General features: G+C 41.4%; 2 protein-coding genes across 8 annotated transcripts in view; one reads left to right on the top strand and one right to left on the bottom strand.

The window, feature by feature from the left end:
* The window catches only part of lyrm1 (LYR motif containing 1), an 862,750-nt gene that overhangs the window by 19,680 nt on the left and 824,372 nt on the right, over positions 1–18,698 (bottom strand). Inside the window, exon 1 of one of the 5 annotated variants that reach the window (XM_078559110.1) lies at positions 4,817–4,963. The exons of 1 other annotated variant lie outside the window; for it this stretch is intronic. In XM_078559110.1, coding sequence (XP_078415236.1) covers positions 4,817–4,876 — 60 coding nt within the window. In that variant the 5' untranslated portion in view covers positions 4,877–4,963. Of the gene's footprint in view, positions 1–3,575; positions 3,704–4,360; positions 4,419–4,537; positions 4,964–18,698 lie in introns of those variants that run through there. 3 more of the 5 variants (XM_078559114.1, XM_078559113.1, XM_078559112.1) reach the window with 3 other exon arrangements.
* Positions 5,334–18,698, top strand: part of dcun1d3 (defective in cullin neddylation 1 domain containing 3) — a 35,137-nt gene continuing 21,772 nt past the window's right edge. For 2 of the 3 annotated variants that reach the window (XM_078559097.1, XM_078559099.1), the window contains exon 1: positions 5,334–5,737. The gene's annotated coding sequence lies outside the window, so the exon portion shown is untranslated. The remainder of the gene's footprint in view (positions 5,738–18,698) is intronic. The other variant, XM_078559098.1, reaches the window with a different exon arrangement.

The following is an 18,698-nucleotide window of genomic DNA, read 5'->3' on the forward strand; positions in this document are numbered from 1 at the left end:
CTATCCAGGCCTTTCAGTATTCTGTAAGTTTCAATCAGATCCCCCCTCATCCTTCTAAACTCCATCGAGTATAGACCCAGAGTCCTCAAACATTCCTCATATGTTAAGCCTTTCATTCCTGGGATCGCTCTTGTGAACCTCCTCTGGACCCTCTCCAGGGCCAGAACATCCTTCCTGAGATACAGGGCCCAAAATTGCTCACAATATTCTACATGTGGTCTGACCAGAGCCGTATAAAGCCTCAGCAGCACATCCCTGCTTTTACATTCTAGTCCTCTCAAAATAAATGCCAACATTGCATTTGCCTTCCTAACTACCGACTCAACCTGCAAGTTAATCTTAAGAGAATCCTGAACTAGGACTTCCAAGTCCCTTTGCACTCCAGATTTCTGAATTCTCTCCCCATTTAGAAAATAGTCTATGCCTCTATTCTTCCTACCAAAGTGCATGACCTCACACTTGCCCACGTTGTATTCCATCTGCCACTTCTTTGCCCATTCTCCTAACCTGTCCAAATCCTTCTGCAGCCTCCCCGCCTCCTCAATACTACCTGTCCCTCCACCTACCTTTGTATCATCTGCAAACTTAGCCAGGATGCCCTCAGTTCCTTCATCTAGATCATTAATGTATAAAGTGAAAAGTTGTGGTCCCAACACTGACCCCTGCGGAACTCCACTAGTCACCAGCCGCCATCCTGAGAAGGACCCCCTTATCCCCACTCTCTGCCTCCTGCCAGACAGCCAATCTTCTATCCATGCTAGTACCTTGCCTCTAACACCTTGGGCTCTTATCTTACTGAACAGCCTCCTGTGCGGCAGCTTGTCAAAGGCCTTCTGGAAGTCTAAGTAGATAACATCCATTGGCTCTCCTTTGTCTAACCTACTCGTTACCTCCTCAAAGAATTCTAACAGATTTGTCAGGCATGACCTCCCCTTGATGAAACCATGCTGACTTTGCCCTATTTTACCATGCACTTCTAAGTATTCTGAAACCTCAACCTTAATAATGGACTCTAAAATCTTACCAACGACCGAGGTCAGGCTTTGGGAGCAATTGCATGGAGACACCAAGTCAGGAAGCCGAGATGGTGGGTTAAAATTAGTTTTAGCCCACTTACAAGTGCTAGAAGCTCGAGCAAAATTGGGCTTGGCCTTTAATGAACAGTTGATGCCAATCAGGTTTCCAGAATCAGCTTACAAATTTGAAGACTAATTTCAGCCAGCTACTTTTTGGCAATAGTGGGTATCAGTTAAGAGCTGGGAGGAGAGAGCACGAGCATGGTCCAGCTGCTGCCTACAACTAGTGCTGTAGAGCTGGAGGACAATTTTAGGTCATGCTTCTGAATTACTTCACTGAGGGATAGCATTTAAATACTGGCACAAGAGGCCAAGGATTGTTCTCTGGGTCACAAAATCTGATTGTACTAAACAGGAGAAGTTTTTGAAGACACTGTAGGGTGAAACATTAAGAGGTTTTGTGCTAATAGTAGACTTCACATGTGGCAGACAGGAAATCCAGAAAACCACAACTTTGATAAATCACTGGCTGCATGAAAGATCCATTATCTTGAAAAGTTCTAGTGCATATCTATAAACTTGAGCTCATCCAAAACTCTGCTGCTCATATCCTAACTCAAGGATCTATTAACATATTACCTCGTATTCACTGACCCATGTCAACTCCCAGTTCATCACTGCCTCAAATTTAAATTTCTTATCCTCGTGTTCAAATCTCTCCATGATTTCTCATTTATCTCTCTGTAACCTCCTCCAGCCTTTTGAAAACTTTGCTTACCTCCAACTCTGGCCTCTTCTACATCCCCAACTTCCTTTATTCCACTTGTAGCCAAGCCTTCAGTTATCCAGGACCCAGTTCTGGAATTTCCAACCTGAACTTTTCCACCTATTTCTCCCCTCCTTGAAGATATTCATTAACACCTATCTCTTTGATCAAGCTTTTACTTATCTGTCCTAATGTCTCCTTATTCGAATCTGTCAATTTTTACCTGATTACACTGCTGTGAAGCCACAACTAAAGGCACTATATAGATACAAGTTGTTGAATTAAGCCATGAGGGAGCAGTATTGAAGGTGGATTGTGGAAGAAAAACATTTAGGGAGGATGCACTAGTACTAGCTCAAATTGTCATTAGCACTTGTCAAGGTAACGCAGAAATATTTATCTGTGTTAGGGGGAAGAAAGTAAGAAAGAATTTATGGTAAGGGAGAATTTATTGAAAAGGAATGAATTATTTAAAATCTCCAGGTAACCAGGGCTACCAAGCACATTGGCAGTTAAAGGTTACCAGATGAACCTTGCACAGCCTTAGGGCCTGCAAACAACAGAAAGGCCTTGGGAGCCGGACTGCAGTCGGAGCATTGGCAATAACAACTAAGATTACGCGTGCTTTTCAACAAATAGGGGAAGAACAGATGGTCCTAGTTCAGGTAGGAGGGAAGGTCTCTGCCTGGGTGAAAAATAGGGACATACGATGCATGTACCTGTTACCAGAGATGTCTGTTTAATGTAAACCTATATGTTGACGAGATTGGAATCTGGAAACTGTTCTTGTACGTGGCCAATAATGTATAAATATGTTGAACACTTGTAATTTAGCGGAGTGCTATCTCAAGCTGCATTAAGATGGTTCTCCCCTTGCAATTGCTCAAATAAACAATCGTGACCTGTACCTGAGTCTCCTGTGGTCCGTTTGTCAAAGTGACCACAACAGACAGTCTGACTCTTCAGAAAATCCAAGTAAATTATGCTTTCATTTAATCTTACAGCAACGTGAGCAAATTAAACCGTTGCACTGTCTCTTTATCTAATCAGGGGAAAGCAATGCCCATCATCACATCATACACAATGTGTGTAGGGTGATTCTTTCTTGCAGATGGCTTAATGTAAGTGAGATGGCAGTGTTGGCTTTGGATTCACAGATGGCTTACAAAGCCTATCTTAGCCTCTCCCGCAGTGAGGTCATGGGTTGTCAGTTAGCAAAGTTCTTACAGAAATAAAAACAAAAAATGCTGGAGAAACCCAGCAGGTCAGTATTTCTTAAATGGCAAGGGATTAGAAAGTGTAGATGTACAAAGAGACCTGGGTATCCTAGTCAATAAATCACTAATAGCTAACATGCAGGTGCAGCAAACAATTAGGGAGGCTAATGGCATGTTAGCCTTTATCACAAAAATTTGAGTACAAGAGTAGTGAAGTCTTTCTTCAATTGTATAGAACCTTGGTTAGACCACACCTGGAGCACTGTGTGCAGTTTTGGTCCCCTTATCTTAGGGAGGATATTATTGCTATAGAGAGAGAGTGCAATGAAGGTTCACCAGGCTTGTTCCTGGGATAGCGGGACTGTCCTATGAAGAGAGATTGGGGAAACTGGGCCTGTATTCTCTGGAGTTTCGAAGAATGAGAGGTGATCTCGTTGAAACCTACAAAATACTTAAAGGATAGACGGGGCAGATGCGTAAGATTTTTCCCCTGGTTGGGGAGTCTAGGGCCATGGGGCACAATTTCAAAATAAGGGGAAAGCCACTTAGTACCGAGATGAGGAGAATTTTTCTTACTCAGGGGGAATCTTTGGAATTCTCTGCTCCAGAGGGCTGTGGAAGCTCAGTTACTGAGTATGTTGACAGATTTCAAAATACCAATGACATAAAGGGATATGGGGATAGGGGGAGGGGGAAAGGCATTGAAGTGGATGATCAGCCATTGTCATATCAGATGGCTCCACAGGCTGAATGACCTACTCCTGCTCCTAGGTCAGGCAGCATCTGTGGAGAGAGAAACTGAGTTTACGTTAAAGGTCCAGTGACCTTTCATTACTGTTCTGAAGCTTAACTCTCTCTCTCTCTTTCCACAGATGCTATTAGACCTGCTGAGTCTACCAGCACTTGCTGTTTTTATTTCAGATGTCCAGTATCTGCAGCATCCTGCTTTTGTAGAAGTTGTTGACAAGCTTTCCTCCAATAGTTGCAATTTCTAATCTTAGATAAGCGGACAGCTTAATTTAAAAAGAAACGGGAGCTTGGAGATTATCCAGCGGGGGACGTTTTTAAAACTTTCTTCAAAAGAAAGATCTGCTACAAATACGAAGCAATAAAAGTGGTGGCATCATCTGAGAGAAAACACTTGGTGTTTTCAGCCTCGTCCAGACCCCGGTGGGGGGGGGGGTGGTTTAAAACCTGAATCTAAATCGAGAATCATCTGCATAAACTTAATTGCTGTTGTTTTAAAAAAATAAACACAAAACACCCGAGGAACGATTCGCTTCTTCCTCACCCCCTGCCCCCATCACCCTCACAAAAAGAATCAGCCCCACACGGTGATATCAGGGCAGGGGGACCCTCACCTTTAAGATGAAGCATTCACTGTCCAAACATTCACCCGCTCTCCAATTCGAATTTTTATATAAAAAATAAATTAAACCGCCGATGTGATGGGTTGCGAACTGAGAGCAGGAGGTCGTCTTTCTGACTCTGTTTTTCACACATTGAAAAAGTAATACAATTGCCGTCGGATGACTCACGTTGGACGGAGAGTGACCCGCAGGGAGAAATTCGGTGTTTTCTGCCAGGTTGCCGGTTGTGTTAATATAAGCGGAACATATTTAACCAGAGGTTAGGCGGCGGTTTTTCTCCCAGCTCGAGGTAGAAACCAACGGACGAAAGCCTGGCTCGAGCGTCGCGCAGGCGCAGCGACGGGCATGACGGTCGAGCATGACGGCAAATTGCAGCGCCCACGCTCAACTCCCAGGAGACACGAGCCCACTGACCAGCTGAGATTCGAGCGCCGCGCACGCGCGTACCTCAAGGTTCCTCTCCGCCCCTACTCGCCGATGGTGCTCGAGCATGACAACGGATCTCATCGCGCACGCGCCCCTCTCCTCCGCCACCAACGGACGCCACGGACCGCTCGAGCGCTGCACGCATCACATCCCCACAACGGAGCTTTGACGACGGATTGCACTGCGCACGCGCACCTCTAAGGTTTTTTTTCCCTCTCCACTCCCGAGGACATCAGCGGTGGTTCGGACGTTGCGCATGCGCACCTTATCCCACACCGGAGATCGGGCTTGACGCTGTATTTCAATGCGCATGCGCATCTCTAGCTTGTCCCGTCCCCGTCGGCGGTCGAGGAGGGTGACGACGACGATGATGATGACGGCGGCGACGGGCCCCTCCTCCCCCCACCAGCTCGGGTTCCGGCCCCGCGCATGCGCCCCCTTGGCGTTCCGCCCCGCTGTCTTAAAATGTCAGCGTGAGTGTTTTCACTTTCCCTTCCCTGGGACCAAGCGCCGCCGCCTTGCGTGTTTGCGTCACTGTTGTCTGACCACAAGGTTTGATGAGGTAATGCGCAGGCGAAAAGCTGGGTGCCCGGCGCAGTAGGAAGTGATGAGGGGAAGTTTCTGTCTCCTTAAATTATCCGCGGAACGGTGGGTGTTTTTTCGTCCGTACATTTCTCGAAATCGTCGCGTTACTGTCCGTTAGTGGCCGTCCGGGCGGCATGTCGCTGAAAGGATCGGGTTCATCGGCCGTAATGTCGTAAAGAAGGCCTAGCCGCCTGCCTTTCCTCTCCAGGGGCGAAGGGAAGCCCGTCGTTGTTTCAGTGCCTGCGCACAACCCCTCTGACTCTAACCCTGAATACAATTAAAACTCAACAGCATCTGCGTTCTGCTCACTGTTCTGGCAAACAGGATGATGATGACTTGATTGCGCTCATATTATTTGTAAGTTTCCTGGGGTTTTTTTTCTCTTCTTCCCCCCTCCCTCCCTCCCTCACACATTTAATATTTACCTGGATTGTTGTTATTTGTGGTATGTGATAACGATGACAATTTTTTGTTGTTTTTTATTTTTTAGCCATTAATACAAGTCTGGGTCAAAATGAGCTCCCTCAAGCCCTCGAACGTGGCACATTTTTATCTACTTTGTGTGATTGGTAACTCCCCCCCCCCCCCCCCCCCCCCACCACCTCCTCCTCTGTCCTGGGTATTGAAATTGGGTTTGTGTGCTAAGATGGACTGGTGGCCTGATTGAGTGTTTTTGTCTGAAATCAGGGGGATGAAATTTTCATTTGAATGAAAATAGATCTCAGAAATGATCTCAGAAATGGCATCTTTCTAAACTCTCTGATCTTGCAAATTCCTCAGTGAAGAATTAGATAGCAAAGGGCTTCAAGAGAGATCATGGGCAGGTTAATTTTCATGGCTGTGAGCAATTTCGGACATAAACAATGGTCCTGCACAACAAGCACTATATTCTAAAATGAAGATGGAAGTTTGAATGGGGGAGGGGGTTGGAGAGTAAACAACGTTGAGCAGTTTGTTTTCAAGTTGTATACCTGGACACACCTATGCTACAGATGAGAATTTTACACTCCTGGGATTGCCAGTCCCTGTCATTCATATTACAAATGTTTTGCATATATATATATAAAATGTTGTTGCTGAAGTTTCAGAATCATTGTAATTTAAAAATAGCGAAACTTCTGCTTTCATGTGTTCCTATACGTTGTGTATGCAGTGGACATTACAGAAAATTATTTACTTCCCAAAAAGACTTGCATTTCCATTACCTTTCACAATCTCAGGGTGCCTCAAAGCTTTTTGCAGCCAACACTTTTTTTAAAGTGCTTTTTTATAATGTAGTGCACTAAGCACCCACTTTGCACACAGCAAAGATTTCAGTGAGAATTTGCAGAGTATTACTTAAATGCAGAATGGCTGCATAATTCTGAGGTGTAGAGAGATCTAGGTGTTTTACTACATGAGTCACAAAAAGTTAGTATGCAGGTACAGCAAGTAATTAAGAAAGCTAATGGAATGCTATCCTTTATTACGAGAGGGATTGAACATAAAAGTAAGGATGTTATACTTCAGTTATACAGGGCATTGGTGAGACTGCACCTCGAATACTGTATGCAGTTTTAGTCTCATTTAAGGAAGGATGTAAATGCATTGGAGGTGGTTCAGAAGAGGCTTACTGAATTGATACCTGGAATGAGTGGGTTGTCTTATGAGGAAAGCTTGGACAGACTGGGGTTGTTTCCACTGAAGTTTAGAAGAATGAAGGGGTGAGTTTATTGAAGTATACAAGATCCTGAACAGTCTTGACAAGGTGGATGTTTCTTCTTGTGGGTGAGTCCAGAACTAGGGGGCATTGTTTTAAAATTAGGGATCACCCTTTTAGGATAGATGAGGAGAAATTTTTTCTGAGGGCTGTGAGACTTTGGAATTCTAAGGCTCAGAAGGTGGTGGAGGCAGGGTCATTGAATATTTTTAAGGCAGAGGTAGATAGATTCTTGTTAGGCAGGTGAATCAAAGGCTATCGGGGTTAGATGGGAACGTGGAAATCGAAACACAAGATCAGCCATGATTTTACTGAATGGTGGAGCAGGCTCGAGGTGCTGAATGGTCTACTCCTGTTCCTATTTCTTATGTTCTAAATGTGTTAATGGCTAGATAATCTGTTTTAGGGTAGTTGGTAGAGGGATAAATATTAGCCTGGATGCCAGGTGAAATCCCCAAGTTCCTGTGGCATTTTTGGATTTTCTAAAGGTATTTGATGAGATGTCACATGTAAGGGTTGCTGAACAAGATAAATGCTTATGGGGTTGGTGTAATGTATTAGAATGATAAAGGTTTGATTGAGGGAAAGAAAACCATAGGAATAAATGGGCCATTTTCAGGTTGCCAGATTGATTCTTGTGCGACTTGTCTAGTAACATTGTTGAGGCCTGTAATTTATCACTTATAATGACTTGGATGAAGGATCTGAGTGTAATCTATTCAGTTTTGTTGGCAGTACAGAGCTAGGTGGGAATGCTGTGAGGAGGACACAGTCTGCAAAGGCTTATAGATATATTAGAGTGGAAAAGAAGGTGGGAGATGGAGTATAATGATTAGAAATGAGGCTATTCACTTTGGTAGAAAGCATAGAAAAACACTTTTTTTAAATGATGAGAACCTATGAAAACCTATTGTACAAGAAACAAAGTTAACATACAGGTATGAAAAGCAATTATGAAGCTCAATTATATGTTGGCTTTTCTTGCAAGGAGGTTGGAGTAAGGAAGTCTTACGGAAATTGTACAGGGCTTCGTTGAGACATCACCTGGAATACTGTGTACAGTTTTGATCTCTGTATCTAAAATAAGGATATACTTGCTTTAGAACTATGGAGCATGAGGTGAGGAGAAATTACTTCACTCGAGGTTTGTGAATCTTTGGAATTCTCTGTCCCAGAGAGCTGAAGATGTTCAGTCATTGAATATATTCAAGGATATGGGAATGTAGAGTTTAGTTCGAGGATCAATTGTGATCTTGTTAAATGATGAAGAAAAGAGATGTGGTATGTTGTACTCCTCCTATTTCTTATGTTCTTCTAAATAGTGTCATAGGGTGGTTTTGCCCACTTGAAAGGGCAGTCAGAGCCTCAGTTTAATCTTTCATCTGAAAGAAAGCACCTTTGACAGTGCAGCACTCCCTCAGTACTGCACTGGCATGGCTGTTTAGATTATAAATTCAAAGTCTCTGTAGTGGGCTTTAAATCCACAAGCTTCTGGCTCCGAGGTGAGAGTACTATCACTGAGTCACAGTAAACAGTATACAGTACAATAAAATCATTTTGTAGTTGTCATGGGATGTTAAGATGTGCTATGTCTTTCCAAAAAAAGAAGCTTTAAATGTGCTATGGTATTTTATGCAGTAGATTCAGATTTCAGTAAATTCTTCTGGGGATTAATATATTGTGATAGTACTGTTCTTTTACCATTGAACATGTGTAACTAAATGAAAGCTTACATTTTGTAAGTTAGAAAAAATATTATGATTTATTTATATAAAGTGTGTGCTATTAGAGCGTTAGCCTCCCAGCATGGATATTAGATTAGGCCCAAGTCTCAATTGGTATTTGAACTTTGACTCCATCTTGACTATGTTTTCCTGCCTCTCCACAATTAATAATGAGAGATCAAAGGAAAGCAACCTTGAAGGGCCCCTTTCCTACATCACTGGGGTGATGTAGAAGAAATGGGTGTGAATGTAGATTCTGACTACTTCTTAGTGGGACTGGGTGGGACAACATATTAGTAAATCGTATTCTTGGGGATCTGGGTTCGAATGCACTTGTTAGTTATTGAGCTTTGTTAATCTCAGTCCAACCCCTCCTAAACTCCTGTTCACAACTAAATTACCCATGATTCAGTGGCAACTGCACTGAGACTCCCAAGCATGACAGATGTGGAAATGGAAAAATCACTTTGCAGATGGCAGTCCTTTAGGCTGGGGCTAAAGGACAGAGAAGAAAAGCTTTACTCTGACCCATCTATCCCACACTGTACTGAACCTGAGATTGCTTGATGTGGCAGCAAGTACCCAAAGTGAAAATCACCTCCACTCCCTTTGAGCACAAATTCAAAAATAACATTTGTTTGTAGCTAAAAAGCAAGCCAATTTCTCCATTTATTATGCTATACATAGTTTGCAATAACGTTTTTGTTATTTTGCTAATCATGATTATCATGACTATAATGGAAATACTAATACAAAACAATAAAATCTCATGCAGGGAAGTATAGTCTTGAGAATTTCTCAGGAGTGCAAGGAGAAGTAAAATGCTATCAATGGGCAATCTCAATTAAAACAAACTACTGAGAATATTTGTTTCTGGTAAACTGATGAAGGACTGTGTGGAACTTGAAATAGGGAAGGAATGAAAAATATAATGGTTCTAATTTATACATAGCTTTTAGTGCTAAAACTGCCAAAGTTAGATCAACAGTGACCACTTCACTAATGTGTTTCATTTTGACTATTAACCTATAAAGTTCAATCTCACTTGAGTAATGGATGATCATTGCTGTATGTTGTGCTTTGTACTATTGACTGAATTAAATTTCTTAACTAATAATATCTCAAATTAAACTTTGAATGCTTGCATGTCTATTATGACAATCTCAAACATTTCTCAATGTTGTGAGAAGTTGGCATCCTGGTGATACCTCAAGGGGTCAGGCGTCATTTCATTTAATTCGCACAGTTAGGCTTAGCTGGGGCAGACGTTTGGAAACCTTGAGCACCCCCATTACAGAGGAGGCATTTTAATTAGGATGGTGTCTTAATTAACAGTTGGTGGGTAAAACCTCCATCTCTGTCCTGGGGAGTGCGTGCATGCTATGTCTGTTTTATTTTTGTTCGCTCTCTATGTGCCAGCTCTTTTATCTGCTTTTTCATTCGCGCTCTCTTTGTTTCTGACCTCCCAGTGCTGCTAATTAAAAATTCTCCACCCTGTGTCTAAATGCCTTCCTATCTCGGTAAACTGCTCCAGCGCTACAATTCCTCCCTCCAAAATGCTGTTTCGCTAACTTGGACTCGCTGTGTACATCCATGATTCTCTTTGCTCCATCATTGAAAACCATGCCTTCAACTGTCTAGCACCTGGAATTCTCTTTTAAACCCTGCCATCTCTGCACCAGCTTCTCTTGGAAATCCAGCCCTTTGACCAGGCTGTCGGCTATCGCCCTGATCATCTTTGTTTTTGCATCTGTTTTTATCTGATTGTATCTATGTAGAGTGTGCTGGAACATTTTTGTATGTGAAAGATGTTAAATAAATGCAAGTTGTTGTTTATGTAACTGAGGAGCATAGGAAATTAACTGTTCTCAATATGAGAAGTACATTCTTTTCATTTTCATATTTCATATAAAAACAAACCAGTCTTTGAGCTTTTTCCTCATTACTTTGTGGTCCTCCGCCCCCTTTAAGAGCTCATGATATATTTCAGAAGCTGGATGAAAGAATAGGGGTCCTCTTATGACCAATACTGATTGTCGTAAAAACCCATCTGGTTCACTAATGCTCTTTAGGGAAGGAAATCTGCTGTCCTTACCTGGTCTGGCCTATATGTGACTCCTGAGCCACAGCAATGTGGTTGACTCTTAAAATTCCCTCTGAACAAGGGTAATTAGGGATGGGCAATAAATGCTGGCCTAGCCAGCGAAGTCCCCATTCCATGAATGAATAAAAAAAATGATTCTTGGGTTGTTTAACAAGTTACTGGACAGTAAAGATCATAGTCCCACAAAGCCTGGTACAAGACTGGTCGGTGACACTGAAACCTAGAGGGGAGACAGGGCAAAATGCAGATTGTTACAGGGCTTCATTTTGACTAAAGCAAAGACTTTGATACTACTGTTGATTTATGGATTATGAATTCTGTACGTAACATTTTAAATTGTTGACTTCCCTTAACTGATGTATTGAATCAAATATTATTCAACTAACCCCCATGAAAACCACATTATTTAACATTAGTATTATTTGGTAACTTGTGTCGAATCTAACATGAATTGTCTTGGGACAAAGAAATAGTGAAAGCATCAAAAAATAAAAATATATTGTCTGCTAAAATGTTTTGTTTTTGGAGACACATGATTTCCAGTGGAATCTTAAGCACATCTTTAATTTGTGCACTCTATTTTATTGCCAACCATTATCTGTTGTTGAATTGTAAATTTTAATTGTTGATTTCGCATGTGAAGTAATGCTCTGGGTGATGGAGTACCAATCACACATGGAATAGAGCTCTCAGTTGAAGCCAGCACATTGAGAAAAGTTGGATACAATACAAAAGTACCATTATGGATACCATTCAAAACATCTATTAAGTAGTATTCATGAGAATCCTCTTTCTATCATTGGAAATTTTGTCCACAGCATTTTTAGTTTACTTTAAACGGTGCAGGTTGAATCTCCCACACTATTTAGAGCCAAATGGGAGAATGCTGTGGTGTCATTATCAATAGGGAAATTAAATGGAGATAAATTTAAAATGTTAAATTCATCTCAATAGCTGGTTAGGAAAGATATATATTGAAGGAGCTGAGAAATATATCTGATGACACCCAGCTCTACAGTGCCTCTCTCCACCTCCAACGTCTCTATCAGGCTGCTTGTAAATAAGTACCGGCTGAACAGAAGTTTCTTCCAGCTACGTATTAGAAAGACTGAAGCCACTCTTCACAGTTCCTGTCTCAAACTCCATTCCTCTCCCTGGCAACTGTATGAGGCTGCAACTTTGGCATCAAATTTGACCTCACATATGGGGTAAACTATTAAACTGGGCATGTGAGCGTGCCCCCGACATGCCCGAGTTTAAAATGACGCGTGGTGTTGTTGGGCCCGCCTAACATCATCATGCAATCTCGCGATATTTCATTCAGTGGCTGCGTGTCCACAGATAATTAAAAGGCCCATTAAGGCACTAACAATCTAATTAAAAATTCAAACTTATGCTGCCCGTCCCACCTAACGGTTGGCAGGCAAGCAAAAAGGCCAGGCGGCTTTTATGTTATTTAGGAAACCTCATCCATGAGCGGGATGAGGTTTCCCAAAGCAAATATACTTTAAATAAAACCTTTGAATTAAAAACATGTCCCAACTCATGTGACAGAGTTGGACGTGTTTTATTATATTTTTATTCTCTTCGTTTTTTTTTTACACAGCGCTTCAATGTCCCTGAGGCTGCTCCATGCCTCAGGGAGATTGAAGCGCTCTTTCTTGTGCATGCGCGAACTGCGCATTAGGCCTGGTTCTCTCTCCCTTCCACCCTGCTCCGCACAGGCAGCGCTCAGAGCTGCTGCTCGCGATCCGTGCGGGGCGGGCCTTAATTGACCCCTCTGCGTGAATTCGTGGTGCGGAGCTGATCGCGGTCAGCTTCCCGACTGCCCCCGCCAAGAGCAAAACCCTGCCCACGGGGTCTACCCACATCTCTGCATCATTACTAAGACTTAACTGTTTCAACCTCTGTAGCATTGCCCAATTCCACCCCTGCCTCTGCTTATCTACTGCTGAAACCCTCATCCATGCCTCTGTTACTATTCCAATGTAGCCCTGGCCAGCCTCCTGCAGTCTACTCTCTATTAGCTTGAAGTCATCTAAAGCTCTGCTGTCCATACCCTAACTTATACCAAAGAAATAGGAACAGGAGTAGGTTAACTAAGGCCTGTTCTGCCATTCAATGAGATCATAGCTGATCTGCAACCTAACTCGATATACCTGCCGTTGTCTCGTATCCCTTAATACATTTGCTTACTAAATCTATCAATTTCCATTTGATGTTGCAGCCCCATTCACTCATTGCCTCTGTGCCTGCTGAACAACACTGGCTCCCAGAAATGCCTTGATTTTACAATTCTAATCCCTGTTTTCAAATCCTCCATGACTTTGTCCCTCCCTATCTCTGTAACTTCTTCGAGCTTTCCACCCCTCTGGAATTTTGCACTCCTCCAATTCTGGGCTTTTTAACCTCTCTGCCATTGGTCAGCTGCCTAGTTCCTTGGCTCACAAATTCTGTCAATAAATCTCTAGGTATCTCTGCATCTTCAAAAGACCCTCCTTTCAAAACTACCTTAAGTTTGTGTTTTTACTTGGGTTTTATTTTTGAGGCCTTCTTACTTTCGCTGCAATGTAAAATGTTATGGTAAATATTACAAAGATTGCAGAAGTAAAAACTAACTTTGTCAAGACAGCAGTGTGTTTACTTGCAGCTATCTACTGATGTTATAAATACTATACTTTCTTGATATGAATGCGCTGTGATTAACTGCTTTTACTTCACTGCAGGAAGTACATTGCAGAGGGTGAACAGAGGGCAAAGGATGAGCTTACTTAAATCAAAAATAATGTGGTGTTCTAGTGTTGCCCATGAGTCAAACAGAAACTCTTGTAATTGTACTTGGTTTCCTTAATTGACACAGCTCTCTGTACTATTCTAAAATTTGGAAGAATAAACACAACCAGGACATACCGATTAGGATATCAGCTACAACCTGAGTTTGTTAAACTTTTTTTTAAAAAAAAGACAATAGATGGACATCAATATAGGGAATTTCTCTTGATTGTAGAACTGTTGATATTGTTTCCTGAGATGGAAACAGTAAGACTTGATGCCTTTCTAATTCACATCAAATTCAAACTCAAGTCTGTAATGCATATTTGTAAAAATTAGGATTAATTTGTTTCAAGAGAGTGACCTGGTGTATGCCTGTACCTCGGTGGTCTCTGAAGCACAGTGGTTGAAATATACTTGTGCTCTTTCATGTAAATCTTATCAAATTTAGGTGATAGTTTCTTGCCAGACAAACTTCCAATTTGCAAGTGATACCGAGTCATTGCTCATGAATTAGCAGTTTTCAAGATTAACGTAAATCTGTGTTGTGGTTTTTGCTTGCTTTGAAATCATGTATTTGCATATAAGTAATATCTTGCCCCTCAAGTGGGTATGAAAGGCCATGCATGTCACATGTGATTGCATACATTTTACCTCAGCCACATATTGTAGAACTAAAACAGAATAATAATATTAGAGGTTTACAATTAGGATCTCCCTATTTGTCCATCTCCTCTTAATGGTATTGCCAAAATGGTGGGGATATCCTGGACAGAGGAAATAGTACATCTTTTATTTTGTGGTCAGGCTGGTCAGATGTTGGGGTGCTGACCTTGTTGATCTGGTTTCATTTCGATCGCTTTGCCTTAGATATGAGAGTGACGGCAAAACAAGTAAAAATATTTTGCACTTCTGTCGACCAGAAATCTTATTAATGATAGTGGCATCAATATGACCTGAGCCTCTGGGTTGAATGTGCCACTGTTTATACCAGTGCTGGAAATAGTGTGACAGGAAGGGGCAAAGTGTACAAACATTAAAAAAAAAAGCAGTAAATAGGGTCAAAAGGGGGAAAAATAGTAAAATGGCAAAACTAATGGCTGTTTACTTAAATGCACGTTATATTCAGAACAAAATAAATGAATTAACGGCACAAATAGAGGTAAATGGGTATGATCTTATAGCCATTACGGAGACATTGTTATAAGGAGATCAAAGCTGGGAACCAAATACTCAGGGGTATGTGACTTTTCAAAAGGACAAGCAGGAAGGAAAGGGTGAAGGGGTAGCTTTGTTAGTTGAGATGCAATAAGTACGATAGCAAAAACTGATCTTGGATCGGAAGATGTAGAATCCACATGGGTGGAGGTAGTCTATAGGCCCCCTAACAGTAGCTATATTAGGACAGAGAATAAATTGGGAAATAATGAGGGCATGTAAAAAAGGCAGTACATTAATCATGGGTGACTTTAATCTTCCTGTAGATTGGGAAAATCAAATTGGCAAAGGTAGACATGAGCAAGAATTCATAGCGTGTATTCGGGACAGTTTCCTAGAACAATATGTGTGGATCCAACCAGGGAGCAGGCTGTTTTGGATCTGGTAATGTGTAATGAGGCAGGTTTAATAAATGATCTCAGAGTAAAAGATCCCCTAGGAAACATTGACCATAATATGGTAGAATTTAGCATTCAGTTTGAGAGTGAGAAACTTGGGTCAGAAACTGTGCTAAACTTAAATAAGGGTAATTACAAAGGAAATGAGGGCAGAGTTGGCTGCAGTTGACTGGGAAAGGAGTTTAGCAGAAAAGATGGTTGATGAACAAGAGCAGATGTTTAAGAAAATAGTTAATGACTCACAACAAAGATATTTCCCAGTGAGAAAGAAGGATTCCAGGAAGATTAACCAACCATGGTTAACCAGGGAAGTTAAGGATAGCATCAAATTGAAAGAAAAAACATACAATATGGCAAAGATTAGTGGTAAACCAGAGGATTGGGAAAGTTTTAAAAACCAACAAAAGATGACCAAAAAGAAATAGAGGGAGAAAATAAACCTTGAGGGTAAACTAGCAAGTAAAATAAAAATGGACAGTAAGAGCTTTTTTTAATATATAAAAGGGTAGAGAGAGGCCAAAGTGAACATAGTACCCTTAGCGAATGACGCTGGGGAAATAATAATGGGGAACCAGGAAATGGTAGAGGAGTTGAATAAGTACTTTGCATCAGTCTTCGTGGTAGAAGACAAGTAGCATTCCAAAAATACTAAATAATCAAGGGGCAAAAGGGGACGGGGGAGGAAATAAATACATTAACTATCACTAGAGACAAAGTATTAGGGAAACTAATGGGGCTAAAGGCTGGTGGGTCCCCAGGACCTAATGGGTTACATCCTAGGATATTAAGGGAAGTAGCTAGAGATAGTGGATGCGCTGGTAGCAACCTTCCAAAAATCCTTAGATCCTGGAAAAGCCCCAGATGATTGGAAAACTGCCAATGTAACGCCCTTATTCAAAAAGGGAGGGAGACAAAAACAGGTAATTATAGGCCAGTTAGCTTAACATCTGTCATTGGGAAAATGTTAGAGTCTATTATAAAGAATGTAATAGCAGAGCATTTAGAAATGCATAATATAATCAAGCAGAGTCAGCATGGCTTCATGAAGGAGAAATAATGCCTGACAAATTTAGTAGAATTCTTTGAGGAGGTAACAAGCAGGATAGATAAAGGGGAACCAGTAGATGTAATATATTTGGATTTCCAAAAGGCGTTTGATAAAGGTACTGCACATAAGGCTACTTAATAAGATAAGAGCCCATTGGGGGTAGTATATTAGCATGGATAGAAGACAGAGTTGGGATAAGGGAAGTAGTTATTTACAATATATATATTAATGACTTAGATGAGGGAAGTGAATGTACTATCGTCAAGTTTGCAGATGACACAAAAATAGCAAGGCAAGTGGTGAGGATGACATGAGTCTACAGAGGGATATAGTCAGGTTAAGTGAGTGGGCAAAAACATGGCAGATGGAATATAATGTGGGAAAATGTAAGGTTATGCACTTTGGCAGGAAGACCAGATGAGCTGAATATTATTTAAATAGAGAAAGACTCCAGAAAGCTGTAGCATAGAGGGATTTGGGGGCCCTGATGCATGAATAACAAAATGCTAGCATACAAGTTCAGCAGGTAATAGGGAAGGCAAATGGAATGTTGGCCCTTATTTCAAAGGGAGTAGAGTATAAAAATAGGGAAGTCTTACTAAAGCTAAACCACACCTAGAATTCTGTGAACAATTTTTGTCCCCTTATCTAAGCAAATATATACTGGCAATGGAGGCAGTCGAGAGAAGGTTCTCTAGGTTGATCCCTAGTGTGGAGGAATTTTCTTATGAGGAGAGGTTGAGTAGGTTGGACCTGCACTCATTGGAGTTTAGAAGAATGAGAGGTGACCTTATTGAAACATGAGATTCTTAGGGGGCTTGACAGGGTAGATGCTGAGAGGTTGTTTCCCCTTGTGGGAGAGTCTAGGGTCAGAAGGCATAATCTCAGAGTAAGGGGCCCCCTATTTAAGACAGAGATGAAGAGGAATTTCTTCTTTGGGGGTAGTGAATCTGTGGAATTCTCTACTGCAGAAGGCTGTAGAGGCTGGGTCATTAACTATATTCAAGGCCGAGATAGACAAGTTTTTAATCAGTAATGGAATCGAGGGTTATGGGGAAAAGACAGGAAAGTGGAGTTGAGGATTATCAGATCAGCCTTGATCTCATTGAATGGCAGAGCAAACTCGATGGACCGAATGGCCTACTTCTGCTCCTACTTCTTAAGGTCTTATAGTTTGGAATGAAAATGAGTCAACTCAGAATTATTTAGATCACATCTGGCCCTGAAAATGTGTGTTGTATATCACAAACTAGATCTGTCATATTACTTGTTAATATTTTTCTCATTATGCTTTCGTGCTTGTCACAGCAATTTCAATTTTCATAGAATGCTTCAGAGCAGTGAGACACTAATTATGAGAAAATAACTATTTTCAGAAGATCCTGATCACTGTTGTGATATGGAATTGACAAGTTTATCCCTTTTTATCTTTTATGTTATAGTATGTTTATTTGGGGAACAAAGTAGACTGCTGAGGTACTCAGTGGTCAGCTCATGTTCTCCAATTGTTGTGTTAAAGGTAGAGCTTGAGGGAGATGAAGTAACTTTGGAATCTCAGTACCACTGTAATCATTCACTGGCGTGTTGAGACAGCAATCCTGTGGCTGTTGGTGAGCCACATTTGCACTAGATCTCCAGAGGAGTCTAATGATGCATTCATACTGCAGCTGTGGTGCCAGTGGGGCACAGTTTCTTTTTGTGTTGTTGCTGCAGTTATAGTGTAAATGCAGTTTGAAACTGGAGCTGAGGCTCAGACTGACATTGGAGCAAAATGGGATGAGGCTCCCTGGATGACAGAGTCTCACTCTGCTTCACTTTAGAGTCAGTTTATATTTTATTTAACAGAATTTTAGTCTTGGTGCAAAGTGTTGAATGTACTGCAAGAACAGGGAAAGTGAGAGTGATTAAGCACTTTTTTTTGCGGTATGGAAGTTCAGAAGAGGAACTAATTTTGGACCATGCTGTGAATGGGGTCTTTTTTATTCTGAGTCCCTAAACCTTGTGGTACTGTACTGTGAAAGTGAGAATTCAACCTTACAGCTCAGTAGCTAATGCAAATGAGATCTGCTAGCACATGTGATATAATTACCAAAGTATATCTGTTTTGAAAATACCTGATCCATCATGAAGCTTGTTCTGATTCATTTTGTCTGTTCAATCATGATTCTGTATCTAGTTAATTGTACTGTCCCACAGATTCTATACTGTATCTTAATATCAAATTGATAGCAAAGGTACTTGTAAATTTGAGTAGGAAATTATCCTGATTGGGAGTAAAATGTAGTTTCACTTTTTCCTCTTCTGCTCCTTTGTGACATCATCCACAGACATGCATTCATGTGGAAATTGATGCTA

Source organism: Cetorhinus maximus, chromosome 15, assembly GCF_964194155.1.
Source record: "Cetorhinus maximus chromosome 15, sCetMax3.hap1.1, whole genome shotgun sequence".
Lineage (NCBI taxonomy): Eukaryota > Metazoa > Chordata > Chondrichthyes > Lamniformes > Cetorhinidae > Cetorhinus > Cetorhinus maximus.